Source organism: Piliocolobus tephrosceles, chromosome 6 (assembly GCF_002776525.5).
Source record: "Piliocolobus tephrosceles isolate RC106 chromosome 6, ASM277652v3, whole genome shotgun sequence".
NCBI lineage: Eukaryota > Metazoa > Chordata > Mammalia > Primates > Cercopithecidae > Piliocolobus > Piliocolobus tephrosceles.
The window spans coordinates 2569787-2593761 of NC_045439.1; the positions used below are offsets into that span (position 1 = coordinate 2569787).

Consider the following 23975-nt stretch of genomic DNA (forward strand, 5'->3'; position numbering starts at 1 on the left):
GATATACTATTACTCAGAGTTACACAGCTGTGTATTTCAAGTCTGAGTTCCCTATTAAGTACCTGTCAAGATTTCAAGAAATAAAATTGAGGCAGATTCTCAGTTCACAGACGACAAGACTAGCAAATAAAGAAAGCCAGTGACCCAATGAAATGAACAACTTTTGTGAGTGGGGCTGGCAAGTGTTAACTGCAGGATATATCCAACACAAATCCAAAGCAACAGCTACAAAACAGGGCAGATTCCAATGCTTTGATCTAATTATAAAATGAAAACAAGTTAATTTTAATATTAAAGCAGAGACAAAATACAATTTTATCATTATTTTAATCAAGTAACTAACAAATCCTTAGGACAGTTCAATAGAGCAAAGTGAAGAATTACTCTATTAGAATAATCTGTGAACAAAGTTCAGATTATTGAATTTGAATTCCACTGGAAGTTTGGCACCAGACTGAACACTGGTCTAAGCCAAAATTTTTAGTGTTCTAGAAGCCCTGAACATGTTTTCCCTCAGATTAAAAGTAGAAGCTTTATAATAGAACCTCATTAGCTTGACACTGAGTATGCTGAGTGCAACTTAGCTTAGGTAACCAGTATCTCCTACAGAATTCCAGTTAATGAAAGCAAATCAGCCTTGTGGCAAAGAATTTGAAACCTAGGCAACATACGAGTTTGAAGGAAAAAAACATCCTCTTTGGTGTGACAAAGCACAATCCCTCCAGGTATATGGCTCCTGCTCCACCTGCACCCCCATCTATCCAAAGGCAGCTGGAGACCAATTCTTGTCTCTCCATTAAGACTGCTAGGTTTCAATTCCTTAAAATATCAAGCCAACAAGGTTTTATTACATCAAATGTTTGTATCATTTCAATGTGAAAATTTCTTTACACCTATTTGTTATTAAGGTCTCATTACCTGTGAAATAAGTCACAAAAAAAGAGGTGAATGGTATAAGCCACTGCTCCAAAATTAACCCTATCGATTCTCGATTCCCACCGTGCACTTCGTGAAAAGGGGCAACTGCCAACAGGTTTAACCTTGAAGATGATTACTCAAACAGTCAGAACCCATCATGAGTTTAGATCAGGCAAGGAGTTCACAAGGAAGTTATCAACTCTTTTGTGTCCAAATCTAAAGCCCTGCATGGGCTCTGTCAGGTCCTTGTCACCTGCACTCAGGTGGCCATCAGACTTCTTGGGTGCCTGGCTATATTCAATGTGAAGTAAAAAAATATCCCAAGTCTTACACCAAAATAGAGGCTTAGAAGTATACTTTTAGTTTTCTTTTTAAATAAGACATTCTGGAAGAAAAAAAAAAGAAAATCAAGTTTGAAACACAGTTAACACTTATTTTGGCAAGATAGCAACCAAAATCTGAAAAGCATAAACTATGTGTCCAAATGTAAAAGGTATTAAAGAACCAGGGGGGGGGGGGATTAAAGCCACACTGAACAAAAAGACACAGAATGTCTAACATTTTGGAATTGTAATTTAAAACCTAAGGGCGAGAGCTGAAAAATCATGCTTAGGTTGCTAGTAAGTGCACCCTTCCCTGTTTCTCCCAAATAAAATCAGTTTATTGTTTAATTGCACCCCAAAGCAAGTTCTCTCAGTACAAAGTAACTACTACATACACACAAAATGCTTGTTAATGTAATAATTTCCCTGGCTCATTCAACGTGCAATGCACATGACTTCAAAGACTACAATTTGGGGCAAGTGTACATGAAATGAGAAAACAGCTCTCCAAGTTTCAAAATCTGCTCTTTAGGACAGTCAGGTCGTATTCTTGGTAAGATGTTGCACTGTCATTTGATTATCAGTCTACCTCACAATGTACATTACCAGATGCCAATTTGAGGGACTATAAGAAACTTTAGTACTGTATTTCTTAATGGGCTGAATAAGTTAACTACAATTAAGTTTGCTTTACATCCTGTTGAAGACCTCTTTGCAGCCCCAGAACCTAACAATATCTGGCAGGCTCCAAGAATGCTCATCAGGTGAAATGATGGCACAACATTTAAAAAAAAAAAAGGAGCCAGTTACTTCAGCTTAAGTCATTCGGAGCCAAACATCTGAAGAATGACCAAAATCAAATCTTTATTTTCATAACTGTATAAATGTGATCCAAATGTGTCCACCACTAGTTTTTCAAAAAGAAACATGCTATAAATAAGCAAACTACATCTGCTCACTGATGTGTATGGACTCCCTAGATGTCTCATTGGGCTTAATTACAGACCACTCACAGTAATAGATTTTTAGTGTAAAGTGTAGCATGATGTTAAGCCATTTTAGCTTTTGCACATACATGTTGCACTTCTGGCTGATAATAGAGAAAATTTGCAGCATTATACTGTTAAGCTAGGTTGCATCCATCCCTTTAAATGGCATCAATATCGATGTCGTCATCCTTGTTGTCCGACTTCACGGTTTCCACTTTCGGTACACTGGCAGTCTTCGAATACACCACCTGATAAGAAGAATGATTTTATTCAACATAAGCTGATAAATCTGTTTATAAAACAGATCAATATAAACTGTGATCACAGAGGAGGAAAACTGCCGAGCTGCAGCTATTTCTTCTTCACTGAACGGCTTTGTTACGCAAACACTGCAAGTTCTCTTACAGAGGCTCCAGTCTAAGAGCATTTTTAAAGTTTTTTATAGGCTATAATGTGTAGGAGTAGGAAGTTTCCACCACCCTATTATTTTCCAAATTATTGAGAGGCTATATTTTATGGCATCTTAAATTCTCAACTTGAAATTACCCCCAACTGCCATTTCATCACTCCTCACAAACCTTTTTAACTCAAACACCCACCACCAGCACTGTATCCAATACCCTCCTCCCGCAATGTTTACCTCAATGTTCTCATCTTCATCATCTTCTTCACCACCAGACGACTCTTCCTCTGCTTCCTTCAACCATTTTATAAACGGTTCTGCTTTGACACGAATCTCTTTGGCAAGTTCTTTGGAGACATATTTCTTAGAGGCCTAAAAAATGTGAGTACAAGTCTCTTAGCTGGGGACCTTTAACAACTTTTGATTATTTATATAATCCCCTTTACTGAGCTCTCAGCTCTGAGGGGACTGGGTCCTAACAAGTCTCAATCCTCAACAGAATAAATGTACTCAGTGAATACATTAGTCTCAGCAGTCTGTTATGACTACAAAGCTGATATAGTGGGAATCACAACCTATAGCACAAGGACTGAACTTTAGCTAGGTATTAGACATTTTTTTCTTCATCTCAAAACCCTGTCACAATACTTGTGAATGGCTGGGGGCGGTGGCTCACATCTGTAACCTCGGCACAGCGGATCGCCTGAGGTCAAGAGTATGAGACCAACCTGAATAACATGGTAAAACCCCGTCTACTAAAAATACAACAATTAGCTGGGTGTGATGGCAGGTGCCTGTAATCCCAGCTGCTCGGGAGGCTGAGGTTGCAGGGAGCTGAGATAACACCACTGCACTCCTGCCTGGGCAACAGAGACTTCGTTTCCAAAAAAAAAAACAACAACAACAACAACAAAAAACCACCCCAAAACTTGTAAACCTGAAGAGCCCACCGATGTATTCCCCACCTTTTCCGACCAGCTGATGATGACCTCTTCTTCTAAAAGATCTGCGTCGTACATCTCCTTCAAGATATGTGGAATCTTGGAGATAAGCTGAGCTTGATGCATTGCTACCACACACTCCAAACCATGAAGAAGGTACCGTTGAGCTTTTTTGTTGTTGTGACAAAACTGCAAATAGAAACCTTGGCGTTAAGCTTTTTCCTATGTTCTAAGTTGACAACTCTAGTACCCAAATAAGAGTGTCTGCAAGTGCAAGGCCCATACAATAGTGGTTCAAAAAGGTCAATACATAAACATCCCTGTTACTTTGTAGGGCCTGGACACGGCACTTTCAGGTGCTCAGAGGCTTGTAAGGCGGGTCAGTTTCCCTACTTTCAAGCATGACAGGACAAGCAAAAATGGTTAAAACGACCATCTCAAAAGCCACACAACTGTAATCTCATTTATGAATCCAGAGCAATTTGCTTACTCGTAGGAAATGGCGCCTGTATTTCTTAATCTGTTCTCTAATCTTCTCATTAAAAAGAACTTCAGTCAGAACAAGAGGGCCCATGGCTTTTACATCCAGTCTTTCTGCTTCAGCAACAATTTCTTTGTCAGACGAATCAATAATACCCTCTTCTTTCTTTTTCTGCAAATAAAAGGAAAACAGTTCAGTGAAATGGAGGCACACTTTGCCAGGCTCAAGATGGCAGTCAGTCCCTGCTCTCATGGACATATTTTTCCTAATTGGGCAGTTGCAAAAATATAGTGCCTGGAACCACGTGCAAAAAATATTTAATGAATGAACAAGAATTAAAAAGAGTTGTGCATTAGAGTAATCCTAATCACACTGCTTAAAGTATCATATATCTAAAGGCACAAGGCTGGGCTGAAGCCTATTTACAGACCAAGCAAATATTTTACCTTAACAAAATCAAACAGGATATTGACCCGCTCCTCAATTGTTCTTTCCAAATCATCACTGAGTGTCAGAACTTTTGCATGGTCACTGATTTCATCCATTCGACGCCTTTGAGCTTCCTCAGTTGTATCTTCTCCCCAGTCATCATCCTCCTCTTCTTCCTGTTTCCGAAAACAGAGCTACTTGATCAAAGGTCTTTAAAAAAACAAAAAAAGCTTCACATTTTGTCAAGCTAATGGCATCAAGTCCATCTCCCACCCAAATTGGGTTAACCTTAATTCAAACCACCAATAGTACTTGGAATCCAAAACATTAGTGTATTACACACTGAAGGCTAGTTTCCACACTTGCGCCCACCTCAACCAACTGACATACACTTTACACAACTTTAGTGACCCCTAGGCCATCAACCCTGCACTTACCACTGTATGTGGAGGAGGACTAATTTCATTTGGCGGCGGTGGTGGTGGTGGTGTCTCACTGCTGGATACGGAGCCATTTTCCTTGTCTTTGCCCTTTCTATTTTTCTTTTCCTTTTCCTTCTTTCCTGTACCACTGTCACTATTCTCTATAGAGCAAAAGGAAATAAAAATTTAACCCCATAACTTACGTGACCTCATTGCCCATCATTAACATTTAAAACCCTGCCCTTAACTTTCCTATGGATCCCCTCAGAAAAACCACAGCGCACACAATGCTAAGAGACATCACAGACCAAATTCATCACGTATTTCATAGATAAGAATGTCTAAGAATGGAGTGACACAAAACGTTAGGAGTATTATAACTGCTAGGTAACGTTAAGATGAAGTGATAATGCCTCCACTGGGAGTGAAAGGTTCCCTCTCTGTCATCCCTCATGAACAGTCATAAATTCAACCCAGCTTTAGCCGACAGATGAAACACTGTTTAAGTCTATATAACGGCTTGTCTCATGGGAGAGAGAACACCGGAATAGGTTAGACTTTCTTGCTATAGCAAGCTCAAATTGTGTCAGACAGTTTCCATCATCTGCCACAGAGTGTTGCTTGCAATGCTCAAGTTTAATGAAGGGGGCCCTCTTTACCAAACAGTGTCAGTAAAAAGATCCTTTGCTGGGTTTCCATCAGAATTTCAGTCATTATTACTTCATCTACCCTAAGATAATCTGCCTTGATATGGCAGCTTAATTGGCAGCCGATTTTTCACCTTTAATGGTAATTAACAATATACTTTTGAAAAATAGCTTAGATTTGGTAAAATATAGTGCAAAGACTAAAAGGTTCCTTACATTGTTTTTCTGAGACAGAGTCACTGTTGCCCAGGCTGGAGTGCAGTGGCAAAATCTCAGCTCAGCGCAACCTCTGCCTCCAAAGTTCAAGTGATGCTCATGCCTCAGCCACTTGAGTAGCTGGGATTACAGGAGCACACCATCACGCTCTGCTGATTTTTGTATTTTCAGTAAACAGGTTTCACTATATTGGCCAGGCTGGTCCTGAACTCCTGGCCTCAAGTCATCAGCCCGCCTTGGCCTCCCAAAATGCGGGGAATACAAGCATGAGCCACAATGCCCAGTCTCCCTTACATTCCTATTACAAAAAAACCTTCCATTTTGTTCCCAACAGTTAGTTTACTTTAAGATCTTAGAAGTTCATGATAGAAGACTCACCAGGTGGGTTTTTGAGAATGAATGTGCAGAGTTTATGATGTGTGTCAAGCATGCCTCGATAGCCACAGGCTTTACAAGAATTACCTATTGTTTGCTTCTTTGGATTGACATGCTGCCAAAAAAATAACAAGTATGTTATCCACAACGTAACACGAAAATATCTAATCAGAAGACATCTAAACTACAGACAGCTTCACATCCAAAGGAAACTTTTTTCACAGTGACCTACTTAAAAAAAAAAGGAAATATCTCCACAACTGGAGGTTTTGTCTTTGACTTATATTTGCTCTGCCTTCTCAGTAAGGTTACTTAATGGTAACAAAAGTAGGTATATGGCTTTTTTCTTTCCACAACCACAAAAGAACTTACCAAATCTGTTTCAGGATTCTCACATTCAGGACAGAGAACAAATTTTTTAATGAATCCATCCAACATGTCTTGCAGCTTATTCGCCTCATGAGATCCATTGACAATGTAACGGTCATTCTTAACATCAAACTGGGTCTGTGCTCCCAGCTCACAACCAAAATATTTGGTGGGATCTATTTGAATGAAAGAGAAATTTGGATCGTTACAGTTAACTAAATCTTTGGCTATTCACCCACATTTGTACGAACACTATTTTTTTTTTTGAGATGGGAGTCTGTCACCCAGGCCGGAGTGCAACGGCATGGTCTCAGCTCACTGCAACCCTGGCCTCCGGGGTTCAAGCGATTCTCCTGCCTCAGCCTCCTCAGCAGCTGGGACTACAGGGCATGCCACCACACCTGGCTAATTTTTGTATTATTAGTAGATCCAGCGTTTCACTATGTTGGCTAGGCTGGTCTAGAACTCCTGACCTCGTGATCTGCCTGCCTCAGCCTTCCAAAGTGCTGGAGGTTACACGTGTGAACCATCGCACCCGGCCATCCACTCTTTAATTAAATGTGTTCCCCTGGTAGTTTTGTGAACTCATGGCAACCAATAAACCACGGTATCTCACTTAACTTGTAAGCTAATTAGTTAACATACAATTAGAACAAGTTTTGCAGCTCAAATAATTTGAGGACTCTATCCATAATATGCCCTTTATGGACTTTTCCAAGATTTACTTACACGTTGGAGGCCGATTAAGCGCCTTTGCAACGTCAACCATGTTGACTATAACTGTCTTGATTCCATTTCCTTTGCCCTCGACCTAAAGGAAATAAGAATTTTAATTGTGCAGTTTCCCCTGATGCAAACTCCAAAATTCTACAAAAAGAGTTATCAACTAAATTGAAGGGCAGTTTATTACCTTGGCAATCAGACGGGGCATCTTGTAGCGATAGAACTGGTCTGACACGCTGCGGTTGACATTGACAGACATTTTGGCTTATTAGTGGCTTTATCAATAAGATGAAGAGATCTTTGATTGCAACTTTTTGGTATCTTCTGTCTGGAGAAGAAGGGATGACATAAACGACTGCAAGAGTTCTCGGTCTCTGACATGAAAAAATTTTCGCCACTGAGGCTGTAAGCTTCTTGCTTGTATGCTATGTTTCCCCAATACAGGTACCAATGGCTGCGCAACAGCTCTGAAAGAGAAAGGGAAAGCACACACAAAACCCCCCCCCCAGGTTTAACATCATCGCTGGATGGAAACACCTCCTTTTACATCCTAGTAATGCTTCTGCTTAATTCTACCTTAAAAACCATCTGAGATCACAAGCAGTCATTCTCATGTAACACAGTACAACCGGCGGGAACATAAAAAGACCTCCATTTCGACTAAGCTGTGACTCTGGTAGGGCAATGCCTGGTAAGAAACACAAGCTGCGCTGCCTCAGTCGCCGTGAGTTTCCATCAGACCGACAGCACTCAGCAGGTTTGCCTCTGCGGCCATTCTGGAAGTGCTCAAGAACGAACCCGAACCCTCTCCGCCCCCACCCCGCCTGGATTAGGAAACTTCTCAGGCACACCCCCGTTCGCCATCATTTTCAAGGGGAAACTAGGGAACTGTTCTCCACAACTAATTGTTGCTTCGGCAACCACGGCTTACTTCAAAACAGCACTTCCTTAAAAGCAGCGCTCGCCCAAAAGTGCCATTAAGCAAGCGAGGCTCGGCCCGGCCTCCCTTTTCCTGGCTATTCAAACACTCGGTTAACCTTCGACCCGGTCCCCATGGCTACCGCGCTCCGAGGCGTTTCCGCGGGGGCTGGCGAGCCAGACACCTCCGCGAAGGAGGGCGGCGCGCGACCCGAGCCTCTGGGCCCATCCCCAGCGCGTCCCCCAGGAGCCGGCGGACCCGGAGGGGGCGCAGCCGGGAAGCGACACCCGGCCGAGGGGTGCCGGGGCTCGGGCCGCCCCCGCCAGGAGCGCGCGATGACTCACAAATGCAGCAGCTGAAGCCTGAGTCAGCCCGAGCGGCGGGCACGCGCGACGCGCTCCCGCCAGGCCGGGGAGGGGGCGACACCAGGCCGGGGAGCGCGCGGGGAGGGGGCGGCCGGTGCCCGAGCCCGCGCCCGCCCGCCGTCCGCCCAAACTGCGCCACACGCCGCGGCGGGGTCACGCGGCGGCCGCCGCCATCTTGTGCGGCCGCCATCTCCTGGCCCGCCGCGCCCGCGACTCACCGTTTTCGTCAAATAAAGACATAAACCCAACGCTGCTCGCCCGGGACTGGGATGAAGAGAGGCGCGATTTAAACCCGAGTCCGAGTCCAAGGAAGCGGAGGCGAAGCGCAGCGAGGAGCGGCCGGGCCAGGTGCCGCCGCCGAGCAGCGGGGAGGGGCTGTCCCAGCGACGTCCGCGGTCCACACCCGTCAGCGCCGGAGCCTGGCGACCTGGCGCGGAGAGACGGCGCCGTGAGCCGCGGGCGGGTCGGGGGTTGCGCCTTCCCCGCCAGCCAGCGGCTCGCGGGGTCGAGGGGGCGGGGAGCACCTGGCAGGGGGCGCGGGGCCGCCGCCCCACCACCGGACTCACCTCTGGAATGTTCTCGCTCTGACTGAACAACGCCGCCGCCGCGCTCAAGCTACCCTCGGCCCCAGCGTCCGCCCCCCGCGTTAGGCCTCACTGCCCATTGGCTGGAGGTCTGCCACAGCTCGCTCGTCATTGGCTCGCTTGCGACGTCAATCGCGTCTTTCCGCGCCTCTTCTGCTTCCTGAGGCTCCACTCGCGGCCTCGGCCCGCCTCCAGTCCCGGCCCCGCTTCCTTCCTCTCCCTTCCCCCCGCCTTTCCCAGAGGTCTTCGCGTCGCAGTGTTCGGGTCTCGCGAGAGCCGGAGTGTCCCTGGTGGCGGGGCAGGGCTGCCGGACTCCGTGTCTTATCGCTTTGGGCTTTGCGGGGAAGATGGCGGTTGGTGCCCTCCCCTGTCGGGTCTGGGCCAGGCCGCGGGGTCGCGGCGACTCCTGGAACGCAGGAACCATCGTCCTCGAAACCGCTCTCGAGGCCATGTTATTGCGGCCGCCACCTTCGGGGAGAGGAACCCTACCGCGTTCTCTCCGCGGTGGGCGCTTGTCTGCCTGCCCCGTCCTCCTGGGACGCCCGTCTTCGGGCCTCGAGCAATGAGTTGTTTTTCCACCCTAAGCCCAGGCTTGGGTCTTTCATCCCAGGGCTGCCTTCTGCTTTGGACTGGGGTGGATTGGCCGCTGGCGGAACGAGCCAGTCACTGCCCAGGGCGGTCGCGAGGCCGCGCCGCCTCTGTGCCTGCCCACACCCTGGCCTGCGCACTTAGCTCAGAGCGTCGCCTCCCGTTTTCGGAAGAGCAGGCCCTTAATTGGTCTGGAATCCCGGGGCCTCCTGAAGGCACTTCGTGGGGGGTTCCCACCTTCTGGTGAAGGCCTCCCTGCGCTCCCAGGCTTGAAAAGCGCTGTGCTTCGCGCTTCTCTGTCACCTTGCTCCTAGTGGGCATCACCTCGAGTCCACCCCTCCAGTTTATGACTTGTGAATTCCTTGACAGGCAAATCGTAGCCCAGAGCAGGCGTTTATAATGAGATTCCAATGTATTCCGTTGAAAATTATTATTATTTAGGCCGGTCGCGGTGGCTCACGTCTGTAATTCCAGGACTTTGGGAGGGCTGAGGTGGGCGGATCACCTGAGGTCAGGAATTTGAGACCAGCCTGGCCAATATGGTGGAACCCCGTCTCTACTAAAAATACAAAAAAATCACCCGGGAGTGGTGGCGCGCTTGTAATCCCAGCTACTCGGGAGGCTGAGGCGGGAGAATCCTTGAACTTGGGAGGCACAGGTTGCAGTGAGCCGAGATCACACCACTGCACTCCAGCCTGGACAACAGAGTGAGACTGTCTCCAAAATAAAATTATTATTTAGAGAGAGGCTCTCATATTTTAGTTCTGTTGAAACTCTCGCATTCTTTCTGAAACTTGAATTTTTTTTGTGAAAACTTGAGACTTAAAAACGCATCCATAGTTCACCCTGAAGTTTGAAGACCTCACTTAGACTGTTTAGAGTGAGAGCCCCGCTAACCTGCACTCTGGTCTCTAAGGTGCAGTCATCGGGAAGTCCTGAGCGGCCGTGCAGGTTTCCCCGATCTGGAAAACAGCAATGTTGGTGAGGACAGGATGAGGTAGATAAGGGGCTGCCCTTTGTTTTAGACCAGTTGCATTAGCACTGAGGTTAGAATTGGCAGCTATGTTGATTTTTATCAAAATCCAAGATCGTGTTCCCATGACTTAAAAGGTTTATAAACAAAATCGGCAATATTGGTGGGAAGAAAAAAAAGGCACGATCCAGAATTGAGAGGTGATTTGTGTCCTTTAGGGCAGGGACTTTTGTAATCCTGCAGTGTGTACCCTGGTGTATAGTTAAGCCAAATGCACAGTGCCTTATGAGTACCAGGGTTCTCATCAGACAAACTAGGAAAGGGGATCCCAGACATGCTGCTGCTGTTTCACTGTGGAGCATGACTTAGCAATATTGAAACAGATCTGAGTTTTTGCTTGGCAGCACACAAATGACGTTATTTTAGAAACTCTGTTGGAAAGTATAGGCATGAAACTAGTCTGAGGTAAGAGGCCTTCCTTTTCGGTAAAGTTTTAATAATGAAACGCGAAGGAATTAGCTTCTTCGTATGTTTAATGGTACAATTTTTAATTTCATTGAAGTCTAGTAATTGTAATTGCTTTTAATATGTGTACCACTCATTTGTATGCAACCATGAACAACTTTAAAAAATTAGTTTTGTGTTCTTTTTCTCCCTTTTAGTTAATACATAATAATTACACATTTGCAGGATACAAAGTGACATTTCAGTACATGTATACAATGTGTAATGATTAAAGCAGAGTAATGAGCATATCTGTCACCTCAGATTTTAATCATTTGTTTGTGTTGGGAACATTCAGAATTCTCTCTTCTAGCTTTTCGAAAATAGACAATAGATTGTTGTTAAGTATATTCACCCTGAAATACTACAGAGCACTAGAACTTATTGAGCTGTAATTTTGTATCAATCTCTCCCTTTCCTCCTCTCCCATTACCCTTCCCAGCTTCTAATAAACCACAATTCAACTCTCTACTTCCATGAACTCAAATTCTTTTTTAACTCCCACATATGAATGAGAATATGTGGTATTTATCTTTCTGTGCCTGACTTACTTCACTTAATATGATATTGTCCTCCAGTCTCAGCCATGTTGCTTCAGATAACAGGATTTCATTATTTTTTATGACTGAATAGTATTCCAGTATATATGAAACACTTTTTTCTTTTTTTTTGAGACGGACTCTCACTCTGTCACCTGGGTTGGAGTGCAAGTGGCCTGATCTCAGCTCACTGCAACCTCCGGCTCCCGGATTCAAGTGATAATCAAGTGATATTCAAGTGATAATCCTGCCTCAGCCTCCCAAGTAGCTGGGACAACAGGTGCGTGCCACCACGCCTGGCTAATTTTTGTATTTTTTTTAGTACGGACGGGGTTTCACCATACCCCGTTCTTGAACAGGCTGTTCTTGAACTCCTGACTGCGTGATCCACCCACCTTGGCCTCCCAAAGTCCTGGGATTACAGGCGTGAGACAGCACGAACAGCCTATAACACATTTTCTTTATGTGTTTTGTTTTTTAAATAATAAGATGGGGGGTGGTCTCACTATGTTGCCCAGGCTGATCTTGAACTCCTGGTCTCAAGCAATCCTACCACCTTGGCATCCCAAAGTGCTGGGATTACAGGCATGAGCCACTGCAAGCAGCCTATCCATTCATTTGTTGGTGGATGCTTAAGTTGATTCCGTATCTTTTGCTATTGTGACTGGTGCTGCAATAAACATGGGGATGCAGATATCTCTTTGATAATATTGATTTGATTTCCTTTGGATAAATACCCAGTAGTGGGATTACTGGATCATATGAAAGATCTATTTTTAGTTTTTTGAGAAACCTCCATGCTGTTTTCCATAATGACTGTACTAATTTACCTTCCCACCAACAGTGCATCAGAGTTCCCGTTCCTCTGCACCCTTGCCAGCACTTGATTTGTGGTTTTGATTTGCATTTCTCTGTTGATTAGTGACGTTAAGCATTTTTTCATACATGTATTGGCCACTTGTATGTCTTTCTTGGAGAAATATCTATTGAGATCCTTTGTCTATGTAAAAATTAGATTTATTTATTTTTTGTTAGTGAGTTGAGTTCCTTGTTTATTCTGGATATTGGCACCTAAAAATTACTCTTAATCATACCATTTGTTAAATGCTTATCATATCCTAGGAGTTTTCTAAGTCCTTCGAATACCTTATCTTATTTCTCAGACCCTATGAGGAATTTGTATTTCCATTTTACAAATGAGCAAAGTGAGGCATAGTGGAAAAAAAGTAAGCAACTTACCCAAATCATGTACCTAGTAAGTGGCAGAACTAGGATTTAAAGACAGATCTGTCTGACCCCAAAGCCTGTTCCCTTAAAAATTATGTGGCATAGCCTCTCCAGATAAACAGAAAAACAAACAAAACGAGACATTTTACAAATGTAATCTCATTTAATAATCATGTAAGGAGATGTTGTTATGCCCATTTTACAGGTGAGGAAAGAGACTCAAAAAGGTTAAGCAATTTTCCCCAAAGTCGCCTCCCTATTAAATGATGGGCAGCGTTTGAACTCCAGCTTGTGTGACGCCAAGCTCATTGCACAATTCCATTTCCCCTTTCTGGATCCCCACCTCATTTGGCTTCATTATTCTCCCCAGTCAGGCGCTCACAGTTCATGAACTAGTGGACACTTGGTGCTTGTGAAAACTTTGTTGAATGAGTGCATGAATTGCGCACGTCAGCACATGCCCTGATGGCAGACAGGAATAGCTGCTGGTAAGGTAGATTGGTAAACTGGCCTTCTGGTTGTTTACATATTGGCCTGTGACTCTGTTGAACATGAATGAGTGTCCCCTCCCTCCCACCCCCGACCAAGGTCAACTCTGCGTGGACTGAGAGCCTTGTGTTTCTGAGCTGTGGGCTCAAATGGACTCAGGTATTGTCCACTGTGAGGGGCAGTCTGGCTGGCCAGCTGGTCCCCCTCTGTGACACCAACCTCTCAACTTTTTTTTTTTTTTGAGACAGAGGCCCCCTGCATTGTCAGGCGGGAGTGCAGTGGGTGATCTCACCTCACTGCAACCTCTGCCTCCCAGGTTCAAGTGATTCTCCTGCCTCAGCCGCCTCAGTAGCTGGGATTACAGGCATGCACCACCGCGCCCAGCTAGTTTTGTATTTTTAGTAAGAGACAAGGTTTCTCCACGTTGGTCAGGCTAGTCTTGAACTCCCAACCTCAGGTGATCCACCCGCCTCAGCCTCCCAAAGTGTTGGGATTACAGGCACGAGTCACCGCACCCTACCTCTCAACTTTTAAAGCTGCACACTGTTAACTTAAGTTCTTGTCCCCCTGCTTCAGGACAAACTACAGGGTGTATGCATCATTTTTCCTCTAACACCAGCTGGCCACAGGGGTATTCATAAAGCAGACATTTGAAGCTGTTAGAAGGGAACCGAAGGTTATCTGGTGAGTACAGAGGCATCGGCTGACTTGAGGGCTGGTGTCCTAAACCATGGTAATCTAGTGCATCCCTATCAATACATAATTCTGTGCTAGGCAGTGAGGGTGCAGGCCCACCTACATCACAGACCCTGCCCGGGAGGTCACATGTAAACAAGTAGAGGCAAATATCTGCTTGCTGGGCACCCCCCCGAAGCTTGTCCTTCATGAAATCTCTGACCCTCTGAGCAGCATGTCTCCCTGCCTTTGTGACCTGCCCACCCCATGGCCAGGCCACACCTACCCCACACCACTGGTATTCATGTCACTTGATTGCAGTTGCCTGTTTCCTTCTCTGACTTCCTTACTGGGCCAAGCAGCTGGAGGGCAGGAGACTTGTGCTTAAGAAGAAAGGACTCTGGACTTTGGCTGAGGGACAGGCCTTCAGTTCCGAAAGGGACAGAGGCAGGAAGCAGAGGTGTTTGAGGAAAGATGGGGGTCCAGGTGAAGGATCACTGGAGACTGACATAAAGTCTTCCTCCTCACAAGTATGGATCCCACTCAGCAGCCATCATGCATTGTCCCATTCTTGGAAAAAGAAAAAAACGCAAAATGGCATTGATTCTGCCTGTGCAGCGTCCTACACTCAGCAGATGACAAAGAAACATGGATGGATCAGAGCAGGCCTTACAGTATTGGACTGGTGTTGTCTTGGTCACATTGAAGCTACACACAGCACCCCAGTGACAAATTCCCAGGAGATGCAGGAGCTGCTGGTCCCAGGACTGTCCTGTGCCTTAAAACTGGGGAACCCCCATGATGTTGGAACCCAGATACCCTTCTTCCCCTTAGCATAGTCTCAGCAGTTTTCTTTTGAGATAGTCAAGTTGCCCTAATTTAGGTAGTCTGTTTGTGAATAAGAACAAAATCTCTGCCCTAGTGGGTGTGTTGGAGAAGTGGGCCCCAGGTCTAATGCCGACATGGTGGGAGTGGCATTAGACTGATCGTTACTGTTAGGAAGGTGCCAGTGGCCTTGCAGTGCTGACAAAGCCTCGTCACCCATGCTCTCTCACTGGCCTCCTCACACCTTGGGAGGTGATAAGTATACATTGTATTCCTTCATTTTATGGACAAGGAAGCTGAGACTCAGAGAGATGATTTGCCTCCAGTTGGGGGGTCAGGTGTCCTGACTCCCAGCTTCAAAGCTCTTCCCCCTGACTAGGGACTAACAGTTCTGTGTGGTGCATCTAGGTCCCAGGAATTTGCCTCTCTTCCCTCAGTTGGATTTCCTTTACTCCAATGGTTTTTAAAGTTTCATGTGAGGGGAGGCAGGCTCCAAGTCGTAACCCTGGTAGCTAACATCGGACATCTGCTTGTCCCAGAAGATCCACTCAGGTGTTCTGTCTTCAGACCTGTGAGGATGCATTTTCCTTTATGCCACAGATTTTCGTTAGCCACTGCATATCCTGCCCAGGGGGCGCCAGACACTGGCGATGCAAATGGACCCGAGAGGGGGGACTTCTTTTATGAAACAACATTGAAGAACATGGAAGATTTTAGGCCGGGCACGGTGGCTCACACCTGTAATTGCAGCACTTTGGGAGGCTGAGGTGGGTGGATCATGAGGTCAGGAGTTCGAGACCAGCCTGGCCAGCATAGTGAAACCCCGTCTCTACTAAAAATACAAAAAATTAGCCTGTGCGGTGGCAAGCACCTGTAATCCCAGCTACTCAGGAGGCTGGGGCAGGAGAATTGCTTGAACCCAGGAGGCAGAGGTTGCAGTGAGCCGAGATTGCGCCATTGCATTATAGCCCGGGTGACAGTGTGAGGCTCTGTCATAAAATAAAATAAGGTAAGACAAGACAAGACAAAATAAAATAAAAGTGGAAGATTTCACCTAAAAATTCAGATTTCTGGTTCCTTGGAAACTTGGAAGCCCTTGTGCTCTGGGGCATACCCACATGATAGATTTTCCAGGAGCCAAGTTTCAGCTGACCTTTTAGACCCAAAGTTGGGGACTGAATGCTCACAGAAAAGAACCAGTGACTCCTCATCGAGGTGTGTGTGTGCTCTCCCCCTCCAGGTGTGGGTGTGCTCTGTTCCCCTCCAGGTGTGGGTGTGCTCTGTCCCCCTCCAGGTGTGTATGTAGGTGCTGTCCCCCTCCAGGTGCGCATGTGCTGTGTCCCCCCTTCCAGGTGTGTGTGTGCTCTGTCCCCCTCCAGGTGTGTGTGTGGCTCTCCCCATCCAGGTGTGCGTGTGCTCTGTCCTCCTCTAGGCGTGTGTGCGCACCCACACCTGCCCCATCATTTATTCCCCATTGCTTGCCTTACCTCTGTGTTTGTCTGTACTCATTTATTCATTCATTCAATGGATATGTATCACATGCCCTCTCTCTGCCAGCCCTAGAGGATTTAAACAGCTAAGACATTGTTTCCCAGGGCTGTTGTAACAAAGCAACAGAAACTGTGTGGCTTAAAACAACAGAAATTCAGTTTTAGTTTTTGGCCGGGCACGGTGGCTCATGCCTATAATCTCAGCGCTTTGGGAGCCTGAGGCGGGCGGATCACCTGAGGCGGGCAGATCACCTGAGGTTAGGAGTTTGAGACCAGCCTGGCCAACATGGTGAAACCCCATCTCTACTAAAACTAGAACAGTTAACCAGGCGTGGTGGCAGACGCTTGTAATCCCAGCTACTCAGGAGGCTGAGGCACAAGAATCCTTTGAACCTTGGAGTGCAGTGAGCTGAGATCGTGCCACAGCACGCCAGCCTGGGCGACAGAGTGAAATTCCGTCTCAAAACAAAAAAGGAAATTCATTTCTTCACAGTTCCATAGCCCAGAAGGTACAAAATCCTTGGGTTGCCGCTCCATGCACTGTCTCTAGCATCTGGTGGCTGCCAGCAGTCTTTGATGTTTCTCAGCTTGCAGCCATAGAGCTCCAAATCTGCCTCTGTCATCACTTGGTTTCGTCACCTTTGCGTAAAGTATCTTCACTTGGTGTTTTCCTCTCTGTCTCTCTCTCTCTTTTTTTAAAAGATGGAGTGTCGCTCTTGTTCCCCAGGCTGGAGTACAGTGATGCAATCTCGGCTCACTGCAACCTCTGCCTCCCAGGTTCAGGCGATTCTCCTGCCTCAGCCTCCTCAGTAGCTGGGATTACAGGCGTGCGCCACCATGCCTGGCTAATTTTTGTATTTTTAGTAGAGATGAGGTTTCGCCATTTAGGCCAGGCTGGTCTCGAACTCCTAACTTCAGATGATCCACCCACCTTGGTCTCCCAAAGTGTTGGGATTACAGGTGTGAGCCACCTCGCCACCGCACCCGGCCTCTGTGTCTCTTCTTATAAGGATATCAGACATATTGAATTGAGGACCTGCCCTACTCCAGCATGACCACATTGTAACTCAATTAAATCTGCAATAACCCTATTTTCAAATAAGTTCTCATTCACAGGTACCTGGGGTTAGGTGTTAAACATATTAGATTTTGTTTTTTCTTCTGGAGGATCTAGTGAGAGAACATATCACTTTGGGGACATGATTTAAAAAAATCCCAAATCACACGAAATGTAGAGCATGGCTCTTGCTCATCATCATCCGCTCTGGGAGACTCCTAAAGCGTCAGCCAGTGCCCGGTGGCAGCTCTGGTTTGGTGGCCTTGTTGCTTCAGATACACTAATCACCGGATCCCCACAATAGCCGTCCTCTGGCAGAGATTCTATTGCTGCTCCACTTCAGCACAGATGAGGAAACTGAGGCACAGAGAGGTTATACAGCTTGACTGAGGCTACAATTAAAACCTAAGTGACTATATCCAAATATATACAAAATAAAAACTAGGCACGGTGTTGCCCACCTATAATCCCAGCTCCTCTGGAGGCTGAGGCAGGAGGATCACTTGAGCAGAGCTGGCATGTGGGCAGGAGGCAGGGTCCTGAGAGATGAACAGTGTGTTTCCTGGTAAAGCCTAGCAGGCTGTGTTCTCTTTCCCATCAGACTCCTCCCTTGTGATACGGACAGCAGGAAACTAACCTATATTTTGGTCACTCTCCTGAAATCAAGTCTGCAGTCATTTAAATACCCTCACAAGGTAGGACAGGCTATCCTGCCAATTTCCCAGGGTGACCATCTTACAAGGAGACGGATGGTACAGAAGCAAGGGCTTCTGGTATAAGGTAAAACGAATCTGATTATTTTCTTGATGCAGAAGGTGATATTTCTTTTTTCTTTTTATTTTTTTGAGATGGAGTCTCACTCTGTTGTCCAGGCTGGAGTGCAGTGGCACAATCTTGGCTCACTGCAGCCTCTGTCCGCCTCCCAGGTTCTAGTGATTCTCCTGCTTCAACCTCCCACGTAGCTGGGACTACAGGTGCACGCCAGCACACCCAGCTAATTTTTGTATTTTTAGTAGAGACAGGGATTTCACCATATTGGCTGGGCTCCTGGTCAGAAGTGTCGAACTCCAGACCTTCTGATCCGCCTGCCTCAGCCTCCCAAAGTGCTGGGATTACAGGCATGAGCCACCTTGCCCGTTTTTGTTTGTTTGTTTGTTTGTTTTGGTTTTTGACAGGGTCTTGCGTAATGGCTTGATCTAGGCTTATTGCAACCTCTGCCTCCTGGGCCCAAGTGATCGAAGCCTCCCAAGTAGCTGCGACTACAGACGTGCATCACCATGCCTGGCTACTTTTTGTATTTTGTATTTTGTATTTTTTGTAGAGAGTTTCACCATGTTGGCCAGGCTAGTCTCCAACTCCTGGCTTCAAGTGATCCACCCACCTTGGCTTCCCAAAGTGCTGAGATTACAGCTGTGAGCCACCACACCCGGCCCAGAATGTGATGTTTCTAACCTTCCATTTACACAAATTTATGTCCATATTTAGAGTCAATTTCTTAGGTCTCTGTCATGTTCTCTAGTAGATGGAAGAACCATCCAGAAACCATTGCATGCTCTAAATAACCTTTCTTTTGTGGTACTGCTTTCTCTAAGCAAATATAGTTAGCACCAGATGGGACTGTTGCAATGGAGAGTTTTTAACAACAGCAACAAAAAACTGATTCATTTAGGGTTTCCTTAAATTAGGTGAGGGATTTTTTTTCCTTAAGCAATGAACTCCCACATTCAATATTCCCGGCATGACATTTTGTGCTGTTATACTTGGTAAGTGAAGCTCAGCTATTCTGAGCTTTATGTGCCAGGAGCCTGTGCTCAGAAATCCTTTTTTAGTTTAGCTCATAAAGGTTACTTGTATGTTTGGGTATTTCATGCAGAAGGAAGTCTTCCGGGCTGGGTCATTCACATTCTGTGCTCTCTTGCTGGGCATCTACAAAGTTCATAGCCATTTTTAACACACACCTTTGCTGCGTTAAAATCACAGTCAGAATTTAAAGCTATGACTGGTCTATTTCCTTTAGCATAATGTCTTCAGGGTTCATCCGTTAAGCTAAGGGAAATAAGCCAGTTATAAAAAGAGAATTACAGTAGAATTATATTAGTATGAGGTACCTAGAGCAGGCAAATTCATAGAGACAGGAAGTAGACTGGGGTAGGGGTTGGAAGGAGTCATGGTTCAATGTTTCAGAGTCTCAGTTTTACAAGGTGAAAAAGTTCTGGAGATGAATGTTGGTGAGAGTTGAACAATAATGTAAATAGACTTAATGCCACTGCACTGTACACTTGAAAATAGTTAAAATGGTAAACTTTAACCATTATTTTACCACAATAACAAAAAGCCACTACCCTACAATAATAGCCTAAGTGACTATATCCAAATATATACAACATAAAAGCTGGGCATAGTGTTGCACACCTATAGTCCCAGATACTCGGGAGGCTGAGGCAGGAGGACCACTTGCGTGCCCAGCAGTTCAAGGCTGTGCTGTGTTACCAACACGCCTGTGAATAACCACTTCTTTCCAACCTGGGAAACATAGTGAGACCCACATCTCTTTAAAAAAAAAAAAAAAAGCAAATATATACAAAATGGTGAATATGTAAAAGATCACATTTCTGCAATTAAACATGATGTACACCATAAATATTAATTATAATCGTGTATATATTTATATGAAATTTGCTTTCGGTTTGTATCTTTCCAGATTTTTCAAATTAAAAATTTCCTCGGCAAATAGAAATTATTTTAACTATCTTGACTTACTAACTCTGTGACTTTGAACAAGTCTCTTGTTTTTTGAGCTATTAGTGTCCTATATAATAGGAATGATAGTACTGTACAGGGTGCCCACCCCCCTCTAAATTGTAAAGCCATGAAATTTGCTCAGCAACGCAGGTAGAAACCAAAGTAAATTGAGATCATCTTTCAGTGGGGTTTAAGTGGTAATGGGAACAAGTGCAGTGTTTGGAATCCCTTAGCCCTATAGCACGGCAATCCCAAGCCTGAGTCCTTCAGGGGCCAAGCAGGCGATGGCAAAGAGGGAAGCAGACTGGGGCAAGGCAATGAGGAATGGCAGTGATTGTGGCAAACTGGAGGGCCTCAATTTAGAGGCATTTATATTCAGTTAGAAAAAAACAAAAACTCCATGCAGGCCAAACAAAACATTGAGGGGTTTTATCTGGCCAGTGGGCCACCGGTTTTCAATTTCTGCTTTACTTTTTAATTTAATTAATTAATTAATTAATTAATTTTTGAGATGGAGTTTTACTCTTGTTGCCCAGGCTGGAGTGCAATGGTGCAATCTTGGCTCACTGCAACCTCCACCTCGCGGGTTCAATTGATTCTCTTGCCTCTGCCTCCCAAGTAGCTGGGATTACGGGCATGCGCCACCATGCCCAGCTAATTTTGTATACTTTTTTTTAAAAATTTTAATTTGTTTGTTTGTTTGTTTTGAGACAGGGTCTCACTCTGTCTCCCAGGGTGGGGTGCAGAGGTCCAATATCAGCTCACTACAACCTCTGCCTCCTGGTTTCAAGCGATTCTTGTGCCTCATCCTCCCGAGTAGCTGGTCTTACAGGTATGCACCACCATGCCTGGCTAATTTTTTGTATGTATCATGTTGTCTTGGTCTCAAACTCCTGAGCTCGGGTGATTTGCCTGTTTGGCCTCCTAAAATGCTAGGATTACAGACGTGAGCCACTGCACCCAGCTTGCAATTTCTGTTTTAGAGTGAGAGATGCTTGGCTCTAGAAGGGACATGGAAGGCCTTTTGGTCCCAACCCCTATTTTTCAGAAGAGAAACCATGACTAAGATATGGGCTGCCTTAGGAAGAGCTGGTCTAGAATCCAGGTCTTAGACAATTATTTTCAGGGCTCTCTTCTACCTCCCTGCCAGCTAGAAACATTTTTTATTTTCAGATAATGTATCCTTCCAAGTTTGAATTTGAATCTGTTTTTAAACGTAGATACGTTTGTTTAATTTTGTGTTACTGCCCAGATCAAGTCAGCTCCTGGTGCTTTACTATTTTAATGATAGCTGCCACCCAACAAAACCCAGCATTCAATGTTCAGCAGAAATTCTGATATGCATACTATGTGCCTACGAGCCTTTTAAAATTGCAATGACAGTGTTTTTATTTGGTTCTTTGGATTAAATTGTCTAAAGAATTTATTGTGAACATTATTGCATCTCTGATTCTGTTGGTCTTCTATGAAATTTCACACGTCTTGAGACAGGCAGATTTTTATCTTTGGTTCTCAGGTTATTAACATGTACTGTGAGAATTTAGATTGTTTTAGTAGAACTCTAACCCGTGGCACAAACTGGCAGGCCTGGGATGAGCAGGGCCTCTGCAGACATGTGTTGCTCATCAGCACTATGCTTCAAAATACCTTTTTCCAGGCTGGGCACGGTGGCTCATGCCTATAATCCCAGCACTTTGAGAGGCTGAGGTGGGTGGATCACGAGCTCAGGAGTTTGAGACCAGCCTGGCCACCATGGTGAAACCCCATCTCTACTAAAAATACAAAAATTAGCTGGGCGTGGTGGCTCACGCCTGTAATCCCAGCACTTTAGGAGGCCAAGGTGGGTGGATCACCTGAGGTCAGGAGTTCGAGACCAGCCTGGCCAACATGGGGAAACCCCATCTCGACTAAAAATACAAAAATTAGCTGGGCGTGGTGGCAGGTGCCTATAATCACAGCCACTTGGGAGGCTGAGGCAAGAGAATTGCTTGAACCTGGGAGGCGGAGGTTGCAGTGAGCCGAGATCGTGCCACTGCACTCCAGCCTGGGCGACAGAGTGAGACTCTGTCTCAAAAACAAATACAAAAAACCTTTTTCCTCGGAATGACATGCCCTCAGGGCAGTGTGTGCTTGGGGGAGCCCTGCAGGTTCCCCACTTTCTCCAAATAACATTTTCCTCTTTTGAGCTCTTCTAGCCCATCCCTGGCCAGTGGAGACATATGTGGTTGTGATGGGTCTCAGTAAAGGGGAATCATGGTGCCTGCCGTGTGTAGTGTAGTGCTGTCCAAGTGAGGCTAGTTTTTTTGTTTGTTTGGTTGGTTTTTTTTTTTTTTTTTTTTTTTTCTGAGACAGGGTCTTGCTCTGTCACCCAGGCCTGAGTGCAGTGGTGCAATCATGGCTCACTGCAGCCTCAACCTCCCAGGCTCAGGTGATCCTCCAGTGTTAGCCTCTTGAGTAGCTGGGACTACAGGCACATGCCACCACTACTGGCTAATTTTTCTTTTTTTTGTAGAGATTGGTGGGGAGGGGATCTCACTATGTTGCCCAGGCTGGTCACGAACTCCTGGGCTCGAGGAATCTGTCCACTTCGGCCATCCCAAGTGCTGGGATTACAAGTGTGAGTCACCACACCCGGCCTAAAGTGAGGTTCTTGAGATGTATACAGAGATCAAGAGTAAGTGCTGGAAGCTTCCATGTCAACTGATACTGCTGGGACGGCTGCATGCCTCTGGGCAGGGGCCACTCTGACTGCTCTAACTCCTGTGCCTGCTGCCTCCTGGCCACGTGGACCTTTGGTCAGAAACTTGAGAAGCCCCCAGTGAGCAGCAAAGGGGACCCCTGACTGTTTAGTAATGGAATTCACAACCGTTCCGCCCAGTGCAGCTCAGCAGGTGTTTGTGGAGAGCATGGCCAGGGTCAAGCCTGCAGGGCTATCAATGTTAGGGTGGTAACACAGCAGCTGCCCACGTTGGCACATTGCCTGCCAGCAAGCAGGTTCTGAGCAAAGCTCTTTCCCTGTGTGGATGCTGGGGCCCATGTCAGGAGGCGGAGTGCCTCCTGGTTTGCTCGGGACGTTCTCATTGGAGCAGGGGTCCCCAGCCTTTTTGGCACCAGGAACCAGTTTCCACAGTCTGGTGGCAGGTGGGGATGGTTTCAGGATGAAACAACAGTTTCATCTCCGATCATCGGGCATTAGATTCTCATAAGGAGCACGCAACCTAGATCCCTTGCATGCACAGTTCACAGTAGGGTTAGCGCTCTCAGGAGAATCGAATCTGATCTGACGGGACTTAGAGCTCAGGCAGGAATGCTCACTCGCCTGCCGCTCACCCCCTGCTGTGTGGCCCAGTTCCTTACAGGCCACGGACTGGTACCAGTCTGTGGCCCAGGGGTGGAGAACCCCTGCGTTAGAGCACCAAAAGTCCCTCCACCTAGGAACCGGCTCATCCCAAACAAAGCAGGACAGTTGGTCACCATGGGCAGCAGCATGACTTTTACCTAAATTCCATGGTATGATATAAAGCGGAATGAGAGGCCAGGCACTGTGGCTCACGCTTATAATCTCAGCACTTTGGGAGGCCGAGATGGGTGGATCACCTGAGGTCAGGAGTTCGAGACCAGCCGGGTCAACATGGTGAAGCCCTGTCTCTACTAAAATACAAAAATCAGCCAGGCATGGTGGCACATGCCAGTAATCCCAGCTACTCGTGAGGCTGAGACAGGAAAATCGCTTGAACCAGGGAAGCAGAGGTTGCAGTGAGC

General features: G+C 46.0%; 1 protein-coding gene and 1 non-coding gene across 2 annotated transcripts; both read right to left on the reverse strand.

Moving 5' to 3' along the window:
- Positions 1 to 257: 257 nt before the first annotated feature.
- EIF5 (eukaryotic translation initiation factor 5) lies at positions 258 to 9345 on the reverse strand. Its single transcript, XM_023205681.3, has 12 exons — positions 9087 to 9345; positions 8739 to 8947; positions 7424 to 7703; positions 7243 to 7324; positions 6517 to 6689; positions 6148 to 6259; positions 4922 to 5067; positions 4502 to 4660; positions 4065 to 4226; positions 3599 to 3763; positions 2871 to 3005; positions 258 to 2478 (listed from the first exon to the last, which is right to left on the reverse strand). The coding sequence occupies exons 3-12, from the start codon at positions 7493 to 7495 to the stop codon at positions 2389 to 2391; spliced, it is 1296 nt and encodes a 431-aa protein (XP_023061449.1). The 5' UTR covers positions 7496 to 7703; positions 8739 to 8947; positions 9087 to 9345; the 3' UTR covers positions 258 to 2388.
- Positions 5404 to 5529, reverse strand: LOC111538385. Its single transcript, XR_002730313.1, has one exon. It is a non-coding gene; the product is annotated as a small nucleolar RNA SNORA28 (small nucleolar RNA).
- Positions 9346 to 23975: the final 14630 nt, after the last annotated feature.